Source organism: Onychomys torridus, chromosome X (genome assembly GCF_903995425.1).
Source record: "Onychomys torridus chromosome X, mOncTor1.1, whole genome shotgun sequence".
In the NCBI taxonomy this organism is placed as follows: Eukaryota; Metazoa; Chordata; class Mammalia; order Rodentia; family Cricetidae; genus Onychomys; species Onychomys torridus.
Window position 1 is genome coordinate 90401219 of NC_050466.1, and position 11978 is coordinate 90413196.

The 11978-nt window shown below is 40.9% G+C and overlaps 1 protein-coding gene across 7 annotated transcripts in view; it reads left to right on the forward strand.

Annotated features, from left to right (window-relative positions):
- Window positions 1-11777, forward strand: part of Taf1 (TATA-box binding protein associated factor 1) — a 76797-nt gene extending 65020 nt beyond the window's left edge. For 5 of the 7 annotated variants that reach the window (XM_036174324.1, XM_036174325.1, XM_036174320.1 and 2 more), the window contains one exon: window positions 3686-5023. In XM_036174324.1, coding sequence (XP_036030217.1) covers window positions 3686-3902 — 217 coding nt within the window. In that variant the 3' untranslated portion in view covers window positions 3903-5023. Of the gene's footprint in view, window positions 1-3685; window positions 5024-11717 lie in introns of those variants that run through there. The other 2 variants (XM_036174322.1, XM_036174323.1) reach the window with 2 other exon arrangements.
- Window positions 11778-11978: the final 201 nt, after the last annotated feature.

Here is an 11978-nt window from a genome sequence, read left to right on the forward strand (position 1 = left end):
TCCTAAATTCAAGGCTAGCCAAGTATGATGGTGCATGCTTAAGAAGAGGCAGGTGGATCTCTGAATTCAAGGCCAGCCTGGTCTGCCTAGTGAGGTCCAAGCCAGTAAAATCCTGTGTCCAAAAACAAAACAAAACAAAACAAACAAACAAACAAAACCAAAAACAACAACAGAAACCCCACAAACCTGGGCTATGTCTAAAACCAAACAAAACAGCTCTGTGTGGTGATGCTGACCTATGCACACTTTCAAGGTGGAGGTAGGAAGGTCAGGGATTACTTGAGACACTGTCTCAAAAAACAAAAAAGAAAGAGAAAGTAACATCAAATTTGTATGTTAAGTAACTTTTAAGGGTAGTATAGGATAGAAAATAGCAGTATTCAGTTGAATTTGGGAGTTGAGTCCGAAAAATAATGAAAATTTCATTGAGGAAAGAAAAACAGAGAGGATGGGAAAATGATTTTGGTTTCAAACATGTTGGATTTACTGCACATGTAATCCATCTTGCCAGCAAGTAGATAAAACATTTTATTGATTATAAGTAAAAACAAAAATAAACTTTGGGATTTCCTCCTTTAAGGAGTTCTGCCTATCAGGAATTATGAAACAGGTTAACCGGCAATGGCAGTGTAACATAAAAGGCAACCCCAGGGTTTTCTGGGGCATGGAGAGGGATAGGGAGCCAAGCTGATAAGAGAAGGAACTGAGCCAAATACGAGCAGTGGTTTATAGGGTAAGAAGCATAAGATATCCCAGAGACTTGGAACGGCAATATGTAAACCCAGAGTCAAGATGCATTTTTAAAGAATACAAGTAGGCCAGAGCTTTTAATTGATCCATGCCATAAAAATGATTCAAAGAAGTATAGTTAAGAATAATAAATAATTTTTTTTGTTTGTTTTTTGTTTTTGTTTTTCGAGACAGGGTTTCTCTGCGTAGCTTTGTGCCTTTCCTGGAACTCACTTGGTAGACCAGGCTGGCCTCGAACTCACAGAGATCCACCTGCCTCTGCATAAAAATTATTTTTTAAGAGAGATAGGTAAGAACCAAATTGTGAAAGACCCAAATGTGGGCAGGCATTGAGTGAGAACAGTGTATGATCTGCTTTGTGTTTTAGAAAGCTTGCTCTATGCCCTAAAGAACAAAGGATAACAGACATGAACTAACAAATTCACATGGCCAATAACTATCTTTTATAGCTTCTCTAATAATCAAATAAGTATGATAAACAATGTAATGTAGCTTCTTACCTGTCAGATTGGTGATGATTTTTTGGAAAGGGTGTGAAGAAAAAGACATTCCAAATGGCTGGTAATAACATGTAAATAGATAGGATGAGTGAGAAAGAACTATGACAATTTTATCACTTTAAATAAAAATATTTAAATGTGTACCCCCTTTGGTACTAAAATTCTACATCTAGGAAATTGTCCTATGAGAACACTTTCATTAAGATATTTATAGCCAGACGTGATGATGCATACCCTTTATCTCAACACTCTAGGAGGCAGAGCACTATGGGTTCCAGGGCAGCCTGGTCTACATAGCCAATTCCAGGACAGCTAGGGCTGGCTACATTGTGAGATTCTGTCTCAAACAAACAAAAAAGATGTGTGAAGATTTTATTACAGCCCATTATTTCTAACGGTGAAATAAATTGAGAACAGCTAAATGTTACTACTGAGAGACTATTAAATTATGTTATAGCAGGGCAGTGGTGGTGCACACCTTTAATCCCAGCACTTGGGAGGCAGAGCCAGGTGGATCTCTGTGAGTTCGAGGCCAGCCTGATCTACAAAGTGAGTTCCAGGAAAGAAGCAAAGCTACGCAGAGAAACCCTGTCTGGAAAAAAACAAAAATAAATCAATAAATCAATCAATCATGTTATAGCCATATAGCAGAATACCATGCAGCTGTTAAGTCTGGCACACTCTAATCCCTACGCTTAGATTGAGACAGGAGAGTCACAAATTTGAGGCTAGATAGACTCTGTCTCAAAAATCCACCCCAAAAAATTATACTTTGGAGTGTAGTTTGTTTTTGGGTTATTTTGTTTGTTTGTTTGTTTTTTACTCTTTGGGGGCCTGCCACCCAGCTCCCAAATAAATATATGGAGACTTATTCTTTCTTATGAATGCCTCACCTTAGCTTGGCTTATTTCTAGCCAGCTTTTCTTAAATTATCCCATCTCTCTTCTACATTTTGCCTCTGGGCTTTTTACCTTTCTCTATATATTTATTTTTCTTTCCTTCTTACTCCATGGCTGGTTATATGGCTGGGTGGCCCCTGGTGTCCTCCTCTGCTCCTTTTTTCATTCCTTGCTCTTCTCTCTTCTGTTTATTCCCTCTGCCTGGCAGCCCCACCCATTTCTCTCTCCTGCCCAGCTATTGGCCATTCAGCTCTTTATTAGACCCATCAAGTGTCTTAGATAGGTAAAGTAACACAGCTTTACAGAGTTAAACAAATGCATCATAAAAGAATGCAACACATCTTTACATCATTAAGCAAATATTCCACAGCATAAACAGATGTAACATGTTAAACTAATATTCCACAACAGTAGAGCTGTATTTATTGACACAGAAGGATGTTTATTATTATCATTGAAAAATAAATTTCTGAGGGATGAGCATCTTATTTTTATTTATTTTATTTTAATCAGTTAGCTACTTATTTATTCCAAGACAAGGTTTCTCTATAACCCTGGCTGTCCTGGAATTCACTATGTAGACCTTGCTAGTCTCAATTCAGAGATCCGCCTGCCTCTGCCTTCCAAGGGCTGGGATTAAAAGCATGCACCACTACTCCTGGCATGCATTTTATTTTTAAATATAAAATACGTAAGTATCTATTATATCTGCGTAGTAGAGATATTGCTGATCCCCCCTTTTTTCCTGTTGTATGTTCTAATTTTTTTTAAAGATTTATTTATTTATTGTGTAGACAGTGTTCTGCCTGCATATATACCTACATGTATACCTATAGGCCAGAAGAGGGCGCCAGATCTCATTACAGATGGTTGTGAGCCACCATGTGGTTGCTGGGAATTGAACTCAGGAACTCTGGAAGAGCAGCCGCTGCTCTTAACCTCTGAGCCATCTCTCCAGCCCTGTTCTAATTTTTTTTAACAGTAAATGCGCATTTGTGATTTTTTTCAGACTAAAATTAGAATAAAAAAACAGAAAATAGAACACTGTGGCAGAAGCATGAAGAATTAGTTGAAGGAGCTCAATACTAGGGCCATGAAGACTTATCTCAGCAGTGTAGGCCAGGGAAATTAACACAAGACTAAGCAGCAACAGGCAGAGCAGGAATAGAAAGGAGGTAATAGAGTCAAGATATGTTAGATTATTCAGGACTGCTGCCCAATTTTGGATACAAAGATGAGCTAAACTAAGTAGCAGGTGAAACAGTGGGGCTGGACAGCATTTGTGGTCATATTAGCTGGTAGTGTGTGTTGGTCAGTGTCAGGAAGTTTGTTTCTGGTTCTCACATGTATAACATCAACAAGTTAATGTTTTGAACAGAATCATTTTTTTCTAAGGGGCAGATAGAACAGTCAAGAACCCATTATTTTAGTGTCCAGGGGAGGTTGAGATGGGTTGATCCCTTGGCAGTACAAAGCATGGGAATGGTCAGCTAGTGGATGGTTCCCAAGCTTGAGAGATGTTGTTTCTCTTCTCAGTTATGGGAGCTATGAGGAACCCGACCCCAAGTCGAACACCCAGGATACAAGCTTCAGCAGCATCGGTGGGTATGAGGTATCAGAGGAGGAAGAAGATGAGGAAGAGCAGCGCTCTGGGCCCAGCGTACTAAGCCAGGTCCACCTGTCTGAGGACGAGGAGGACAGTGAGGATTTCCATTCCATTGCTGGAGACAGTGACTTGGACTCTGATGAATGAGGCTTCCTTTAAGCCTCTTCAATCAGTCTGGTCGATTACCTTTCCCCCAGCTTATTTATATGTGTATAGTGTCTGATAACGATATCACCAGATTACCACCCTAGTTTTAGTAATAAGTAAATAGTAATCATCTCTCCAGATCCTGGAGTAGCAATTTCTTTCCCTAACCACTACCAAAAAGAGAGAGCAGACTCACTCTTCCCCATTACACTCCTTTAATGGAATTTATTGTTCTTGGTGTAGAAACATGGCACCATTTCACTTAAAATTTGCAGGCTGGAATAGATGAAAACCCGTCTGCTGGAATAGAGAATTAGGTACTGATGGGCTGGCTCTGTGCCACGCTTAAAATACAAACATATTGGACAAACTGTTTATTCGTGTATTACTTATGTGGATATACAATGCCTTGTTCCTAAATAGATTACAGGAACATAGCTATAAATCTTTGAAACAGCTTGTGTATCCAAAATATATGTCAATGTGCTCTCCCTCACTCTATAGGAAAAGTTATAGGAAAAATGGTAAGTTTCATATGGCCAAGACTATCTTTTGTTGCTTTTTATGCTCAGGATATGGTTCTGTGCAAAGTAGGTACTCAGTAAATGTTCTTAAAATTATGAAATCCCAACAGATATGTTACTGTGTATCTGTTCCATGCTAAGCACTTTATCAGATCCTTGGAGTGCAAAGGTTAAAGAAGACCTTGTCATCAAGTTGTGGGAGGGAGAGTAGAGTTCAAACCATGTTTATAAATCATTAGAACTGTAAGACAAATACAATCAAGAAGCTTAGCTGTAAAGTACAAAGAAAAATTGAGAAGTGATCATGTGTGAAAAAGCAGAGAAGTCTTCCAGAGGCCACCTGAAAACTGAGTGTTGAAGAAGTCATTGGTAGGAGTGTAGCAGCTCAAAAAGTCCAGGCAGGGTATTAACGTGAAGGGAAAAGTTGAAAGTCTAGATATGACAGAATGTGTTTGTACCTACCTTGTTTCAGAAAGGATGCTGGAATGACTAGACATGACACTGAAAGACAACAGGAAGCATATCTTCAAGAGCTTTGCATTTGAGCCGGGCGCTGGTGGCGCACGCCTGTAATCCCAGCACTTGGGAGGCAGGGGCAGGTGGATCTCTGTGAGTTCGAAGCCAGCCTGGTCTACAAAGCAAGTTCCAGGACAGCCAAGACTACACAGAGAAACCCTGTCTTGAAAATCCAGAAAAAGAAAGAGAGAGAGAGAGAGAGAGAGAGAGAGAGAGAGAGAGAGAGAGATTGATTGATTTGCATTTGATACCAGTGAGTGCATTTTTTATTTAAGGAAATGAAGTCTAGAGAAGTGCATTAGATTTGTTTCAGAAATTTCCTGGACATTGAATGAAGACAGAATTTGAGTCAAATAATAGACACATGTGGTCCCATTTGTGTAAGAATAAAAACCAGGCGTATATGATATGTTTGTATATACTTGTATGTGCAAAGGGAAAGCTGTGAAACTATGTTAAATTGTTCACAGTGAACCTCTGGGGATGGGAATGGAGAGGAGATGGTTCATTTCGTTTTGTATACTGAATGAGTATTCTGCTTTTACTTCTGTATCATTTGAGTTTTTAGTGTGTATTATTTTTGTAATAAATTTTTTAAAGTTTACTGGCAGTGTGAAGAGTGGTTCGGAGGGGAGAGAAAATGTAGTTCAGGCTAAGGGGAGTAGAGCCTAAAGTAGGGTGATGGTGGCACTGGAATGGGGAGAAGAGGGGTGACATTGAGACCTCTTCAGAAAGAGGTGTGGTCAGCAGGACTTCATAACATGTTGGCACTTGGGATGGAAAAAGAAGACTGGAAAGGGTTTCTAGAATTTTGACTTGGGAGATTTATAGGTACATGGTATTCATTTTATATTGCCCATTTTTAAATTTATTTATTGGAAGGAGGTTCAAGACAGGATTTCTCTTTGTAACAGCCCTAGCTGTCCTAGAACTCACTCTGTAAACCAGGCTGGCCTCAAACTCAGATCCACCTGCCTCTGCCTCCCTAGTGCTAGGATCAAAGGCATGTGCCACCACTGCTGGGCTTAAATTTATTTTTACTTCTATTAAAATATAGTTACATAATTTCTCTCCACCTCCTTCCACCAACCCTTCCCATAACCCCCCACTCTCTCAAATTCATGGCCTCTTTTTCTTTATTATACCACTTATTTCTATTAAGTAGTATGAGACATAGCTGGATGTGGTAGCACATGCCTTTGATCCCAGGCAGATCTCTGAATTCAAGGCCATCCTGGTCTACAGAGCAAGTTCCAGGACAGCCAGGGCTACACAGAGAAACCTTGACCTGAAAAAGAAAAAGAAAATGAAAAACTAATAGAACATGTAGCTTCTGATTGCAAGGATCTTAAAATCTAGAATGAGAGACTTGTAAATACCAGTGTATTAAAAAGTGATTTTTGAGGCAGATGGTTCTCTGTGAGTTCTAGGCCAGCCTGGTCTACAAAATGAGTTCCAGGACAGCCAGAAATGTTACACTAAGAAACCTTGTCTCAAGAAACAAAAAATAATAACAAAAAAAAAAGAATATTTACAATGAGAATACTGAACTCTGCCAAGAAAGTATAGGAATGCTCCACAGAGAAAACTAAAAAGCTAGATCATGAAGGCAGGCATGGTGGTTATACCTGTAATCCCAGCACTTGGGAGGCTGAGGTAAAGGATCTTTTGGAGTTAGGTCAGCCTGGGCTACAAGACCCTAACTTCCCGAAAAAACAACAGTTGATGAACAGAGTTTAACCATTAGCTGTAGGGGCCACCAGTGGGAGAACACTGTAGGCAGAGGGAATGCTTGGAGACATGAAACAACATGTTTCAACTATAGGTAGTTCCACTTGAGAGAACTTAGGTAGAGATGATAAGATTTCCAGCTTCAGGATCAGATGGTTGTTTTAGAACAATCCTTCTGGTAGCAGTATGATTCTGGATAGAAAGGAAGGGTGCCAGATGGTAGATGATTGAGATGGGGGTGGCGCACGCTTTTAATCCCAGCATTCAGGAGGCAGAGGCAGGCGGATCTCTGTGAGTTCGAGGCCGGCCTGGACTACAGAGTGAGTTCCAGGAAAGGCTCCAAAGCTACACAGAGAAACTCTGTCTCGAAAAACCAAAAAATAAATAAATAAATGGATGAATGAATAAAACATAACTGAATCACTGGTAGCAGGGATGAAATGAGACTTCTGTCTTAATGACTAGATAATGGGAAATAGAGTGGAACCTGTGTTTCTGACTTAGGAGATTTTAGTCATTGAGAAGTGGCTCTTAAGTTTCAGTTAGAAGTGTGTGAATTTCACATATGCTTGTATAAGGCTTAGGATTTGTGCAACCCAGATGATAGACAACATTGCCTAGAAAGCGTAGATGGAATCAGTGAAGAGTCCTCTGCTCTTGAAAAGGACCCATGTTTGAGTCCTGGCACCCAGCTGAAGCTTTGAGCACCTACACTCATGTGTACACCCACACTCATGTGCACACCCATATACACAGACTTACACATAATTAAAAATAAAATGTTTTAATTTCTTTATTATGTATATAGTGTTCTGCCTGCATGTGTGCCTGCATGCCAGAAGAGGGCGCCAGATCTCACTACAGGGAATTGAACTCAGGTCCTCTGGAAGAGCAGGCAGTGCTCTTAACCTATGAGCATCTTTCTAGCCCTAAAAATAAATTTTTAAAGAAAAATGGCTTTTTTATTTCTTTATTTTTTTATTTTTAGAAAAATTTCCCCATTTTATTAACAATAGATTATTTTCTCAAACAATATATCCTGACTACAGTTTCCCCTCCCTCTACTCTTCCCAGTTCCTTCCTACCTCCCCTCCCATCTGGATCTATGCCCTTTGTGTCTCATTAGAAAAGAGCAGGCTTCTACAAGGTAATAACAAAACCTAAAAATAAAATATAAAACAAAAACCATCACATCAACATTGGGCAAGGCAAACCAACAAAAGGAAAAGAACCCTAAGAGAAGGCACAAGATTCAGACCCACTCATTCACACACTCAGGAATTCCACAAAACTACTAAATTGAAAGCTACAATATACACAGAGGACCTGGTGCTGACCTGTTATATGCCCTGTGCTTGCTGCTTCAGTCTCAGGGAGTTCATATGAACTTTGCTCAGTTGTTTCGGAGAGCCTTATTCTTCTGGGGTCCTCCATCCCCTCTGGCTCTTACACTCTGTCCACCTCTTCTGCAGGGTTCACTGAGCTCTTGAGGGGAGGAATTTGATGAGACATCCCGTTTAGAGCTGTGTGTTCCGATCTCGATCTCTGTCTCTCTTTCTGTCTCTCTCTGTCTGTCTGTCTGTCTGTCTCTCTCTCTGTGTGTCTCTCTCTCTCTGTCTCTCTCTCTCTCTCTCTCTCTCTCTCTCTCTCTCTCTCTCTGTGTGTGTGTGTGTGTGTGTGTGTGTGTGTGTGTGTGTGATGTCTGGCTGTGGGTCTCTGTTCCCATCCACTGTAGGAGGAAGTTTCTGTGATGATGGCTGAAAAAGGCACTGAGCCAGGCAGTTGTGGTACATGCATTTAATCTCAGTGCTTGGGAGGCAGAGCCAGGTGGATCTCACTGAATAAGACACCAGCCTGGTCTACAAAGTGAGTTCTAGGACAGCCAGGACTGTTACACAAAGAAACCCTGTCTTGAAAAACCAAAAAAATAAAAACAAAAGGCATTGATTTGGTTCCCTGGCAGAGCTCCTAACAATTTTTATCTGTCTGTCTGTCTGTTTTTTGAGACAGGGTTTTACTGTGTAGCTTGTGAAAAAGTGAGGGTGAAGGTGCTAGATTAATGGTCAGAGAAGGCCTTGCTGTACAACTGTCATTGGCCTGTATGCATTAACTCAGGCAAGATTAAAGCACTTTTTACAATGAGAAGATGTATGGCGGGGGTAGCACAGTGGTCATCCATAGATTACTTGCCCTAGTACATGTGAAGCCCTGCATCCCATCTCCAGCACTGGGAAAACAACTTTTGAAACTATGATAAGCAATGAAAAAAACTTTTAAAATTGGCCAGAGCCGGGCGATGGTGAAACACGCCTTTCATCCCAGCACTCAGGAGGCAGAGGCAGGTGGATCTCTGTGAGTTCGAGCCCAGCCTGGTCTACAGATTGAGTTCTAGGGCAATCCAAGTTACATAAGACCCTGTTTTGAAAAAACAAAAGCTCTTAAAATTAATACTTATTTGTATTTTTTTATTTATTTGTATTATTTCTGTAACATGAATCTTAAAAAGTCTTATTAATAAAACTCAACCCCTAGGCCAGTTATTGGGGTGAATGCTGGAAGATCAGAGAAGCAGAACAAGCCACAGCTATCTCACCTTGCTAGTTCCTCAGGTGATCTTGTTTCCTCAGGCTGGGAGCTTCTGAGTCCTCCTCCACATGAATCTCAGCTGAACTGTGTTGCTCCAAAGCTTAAACTAACTACATGCTTTTTCCCCTTTGTTCCTGGTCCTCACGCCTTATATACCTTTTTCTTTCTGCCCCCACTCCCTGGGATTAAAGGCGTGGGTCACCATGCTTAGCTGTTTCTAAAGTGGCCTTGAACACAATACCCACCACATATTTCTTTTTTAGTTTTCCTTTGGGGGTATACTACAAGGGTGAAGGGTGGATACAGAGGGACTGGGAAATGGGTGGAACTGGGGTGCATGATGGGAAATTGCCAAAGAATCAATATAAAAATTGTCCAGAGCAGTGTGTGGAAAGCAAGATACTGTTTTGAGGGAAGCCAAAGGAAGAGTCTTTCAAAGGATAGAACAGTTAGCAGTTTCCAGTACTTATGAATGGCCAGTCACATAAGGCCTGAAAGTTGTGATTTGAATGTAGAAATTGAGGAACCTAAGAAAAGCAGTTTCTTTGGAATGATGAATGCAGAAAGCAGATGGCAAGTAGGTTGGAGAAGTCAGCATCATTTCTAGGAGCTTGGTTTGGGTGTGTTCTTTACACAGCCCTAGCTGTTCTGGAACTCACCCTGTAGAACAGACTGGCCTCGAACTCACAGAGATCCACCTGCCTCTGCCTCCCGAGTGAGGGGACTAAAAGCATGTGCTACCATACCCAGCTTATCCTGAACTCTTTAATGAAAATAGCTTTTTTTTCCATGACTAGTTGTTTCAGTAAACTTTGGTTGTTGTTTTTTTTTTTTTAAGTATAACAAGATAAAGCAAAAATCATTATTATCAAAGTTGGACAAGACAAACCAACTTAAAAATAAAAGACCCCCAAGAGAAGGCACAAGAATCAGAGACCTGGCTGGGCGGTGGGTGGTGGCACACGCCTTTAATCCACCACCACCCGGCTCAGAGACCTATTTTTTCACACGTTTAGGAGTCCCATAAAAGTACTAAACTGAAAGCCACAGAGGACCTAGTGCAGACCTGTGCAGGCCCTGTGCAGGCTGCTTCAGTCTCAGAGAGTTCCGATGAGCTTTGTTCATGTTGTTTTAGAGGGCCTTGTTTTCTTGATGTCTTCCATCCTCTCCTGCCTCCTCTTTCTCAGGGTTCGCTGAGCTAGGGGAGGGATTTGATGGAGACAACCCATTTAGAGATGGGTGTTCTAGGGTCTCTCTGTGTTCCAAGGTCTCTCTGTCTGTGTAATGTCTGGCTGTGGATCTCTGTATTTGTTCCCATCTGCTGCAATACCACTAGCATCAGGAACAAGACAAGGCTGTCCACTCTCTCCATACCTATTCAATATAGTACTTGAAGTCTTAGCTAGAGCAATAAGACAACAAAAGGAGATTGAGGAGATACAAATAAGAAAAGAAGTTGGCCAGGCAGTAGTGGCGCACACCTTTGATCCCAGCACTCGGGAGGCAGACACAGGCAGATCTCTGTGAGCTCGAGGCCAGCCTGGGCTACATGACAGGCACCAAAAATACACAGAGAAACCCTGTCTTGAAAAACCATAAATAAATAAATAAATAAAGAAAGAAAGAAAGAAAGAAAGAAAGAAAGAAAGAAAGAAAGAAGTCAAAGTATTGTTATTAGCAGATGATATTATAGTATATACAAGTAACCCTGAAAATTCCACCAGGGAACTTCTACAGCTGATAAACACTTTCACAAACTAGTCAGACACAAAATTAACTTATGCCAGGTGGTGGTGGCAGTGGCGCACGCCTGTAATCCCAGCACTCAGGAGGCAGAGGCATGTGGATCTCTGAGTTCGAGGCCAGCCTGGTCTCCAGAGCTAGTCCAGGACAGGCTCCAAAGCTACAGTGAAACCCTGTCTTGAAAAACCAATAAATAAATAAATAAATAATTTACAAAATTAGTAGCCCTCTTATATACAAATGACAGACACACTGAGAAAGGAATCAGGGAAACAATACCCTTCAGAATAGCCTCAAATAATATAAAATACCTTGGCATAACTCTAACCCAGCAAGTGAAAGACTTGTATGCTGTTTTTGTTTTTTTTTAAGGCCCTCATCTTCTTTGTGCTTTAAAAAACACTGATTCTGGGTTGGGGATTTAGCTCAGTGGTAGAGCATTTGTCTAGCAAGTGCAAGGCCCTGGGTTCAATCCTCAGCTCCAAAAAAAAAAAATCAGTAAACCAAAAAATGTCAAAACAAAAAACACTGATTCTGCCTGAGTCAGAATGTATGTGGGGGTTGGGGATTTAGCTCAGTGGTCAAGCGCAAACAAAACAAAACAACAAAACCATAAACAAAACAGAATGTATGTGGGAAAACCATGGTGACTATGTTCCAGGCCCAGAAGCTCCCATGTGCTAGGCAAACATACTAACTACCTCTGTGCTTCCAGGTGATTGTGATTGGAGAGCTTTGGAGAACTGACTTAGCAATGTTCCCAAATGGGCACCGTCTAGAAATTCCAGAGAAGCTGCTCTTGCACTAGTAGGTATCCCAATGGGCAAAGTTTGATCTTTGTAAATTTCTGTTCTTGGGCTTGGTAATATGCATACCTGTTACTCAGACGCAGATAGCCCCTAGAGCATGGTAGTAACATGCTGACAGATGTTCCTCTGGTAAATAAACAAAATATATGATCATAATTTTTATTTAC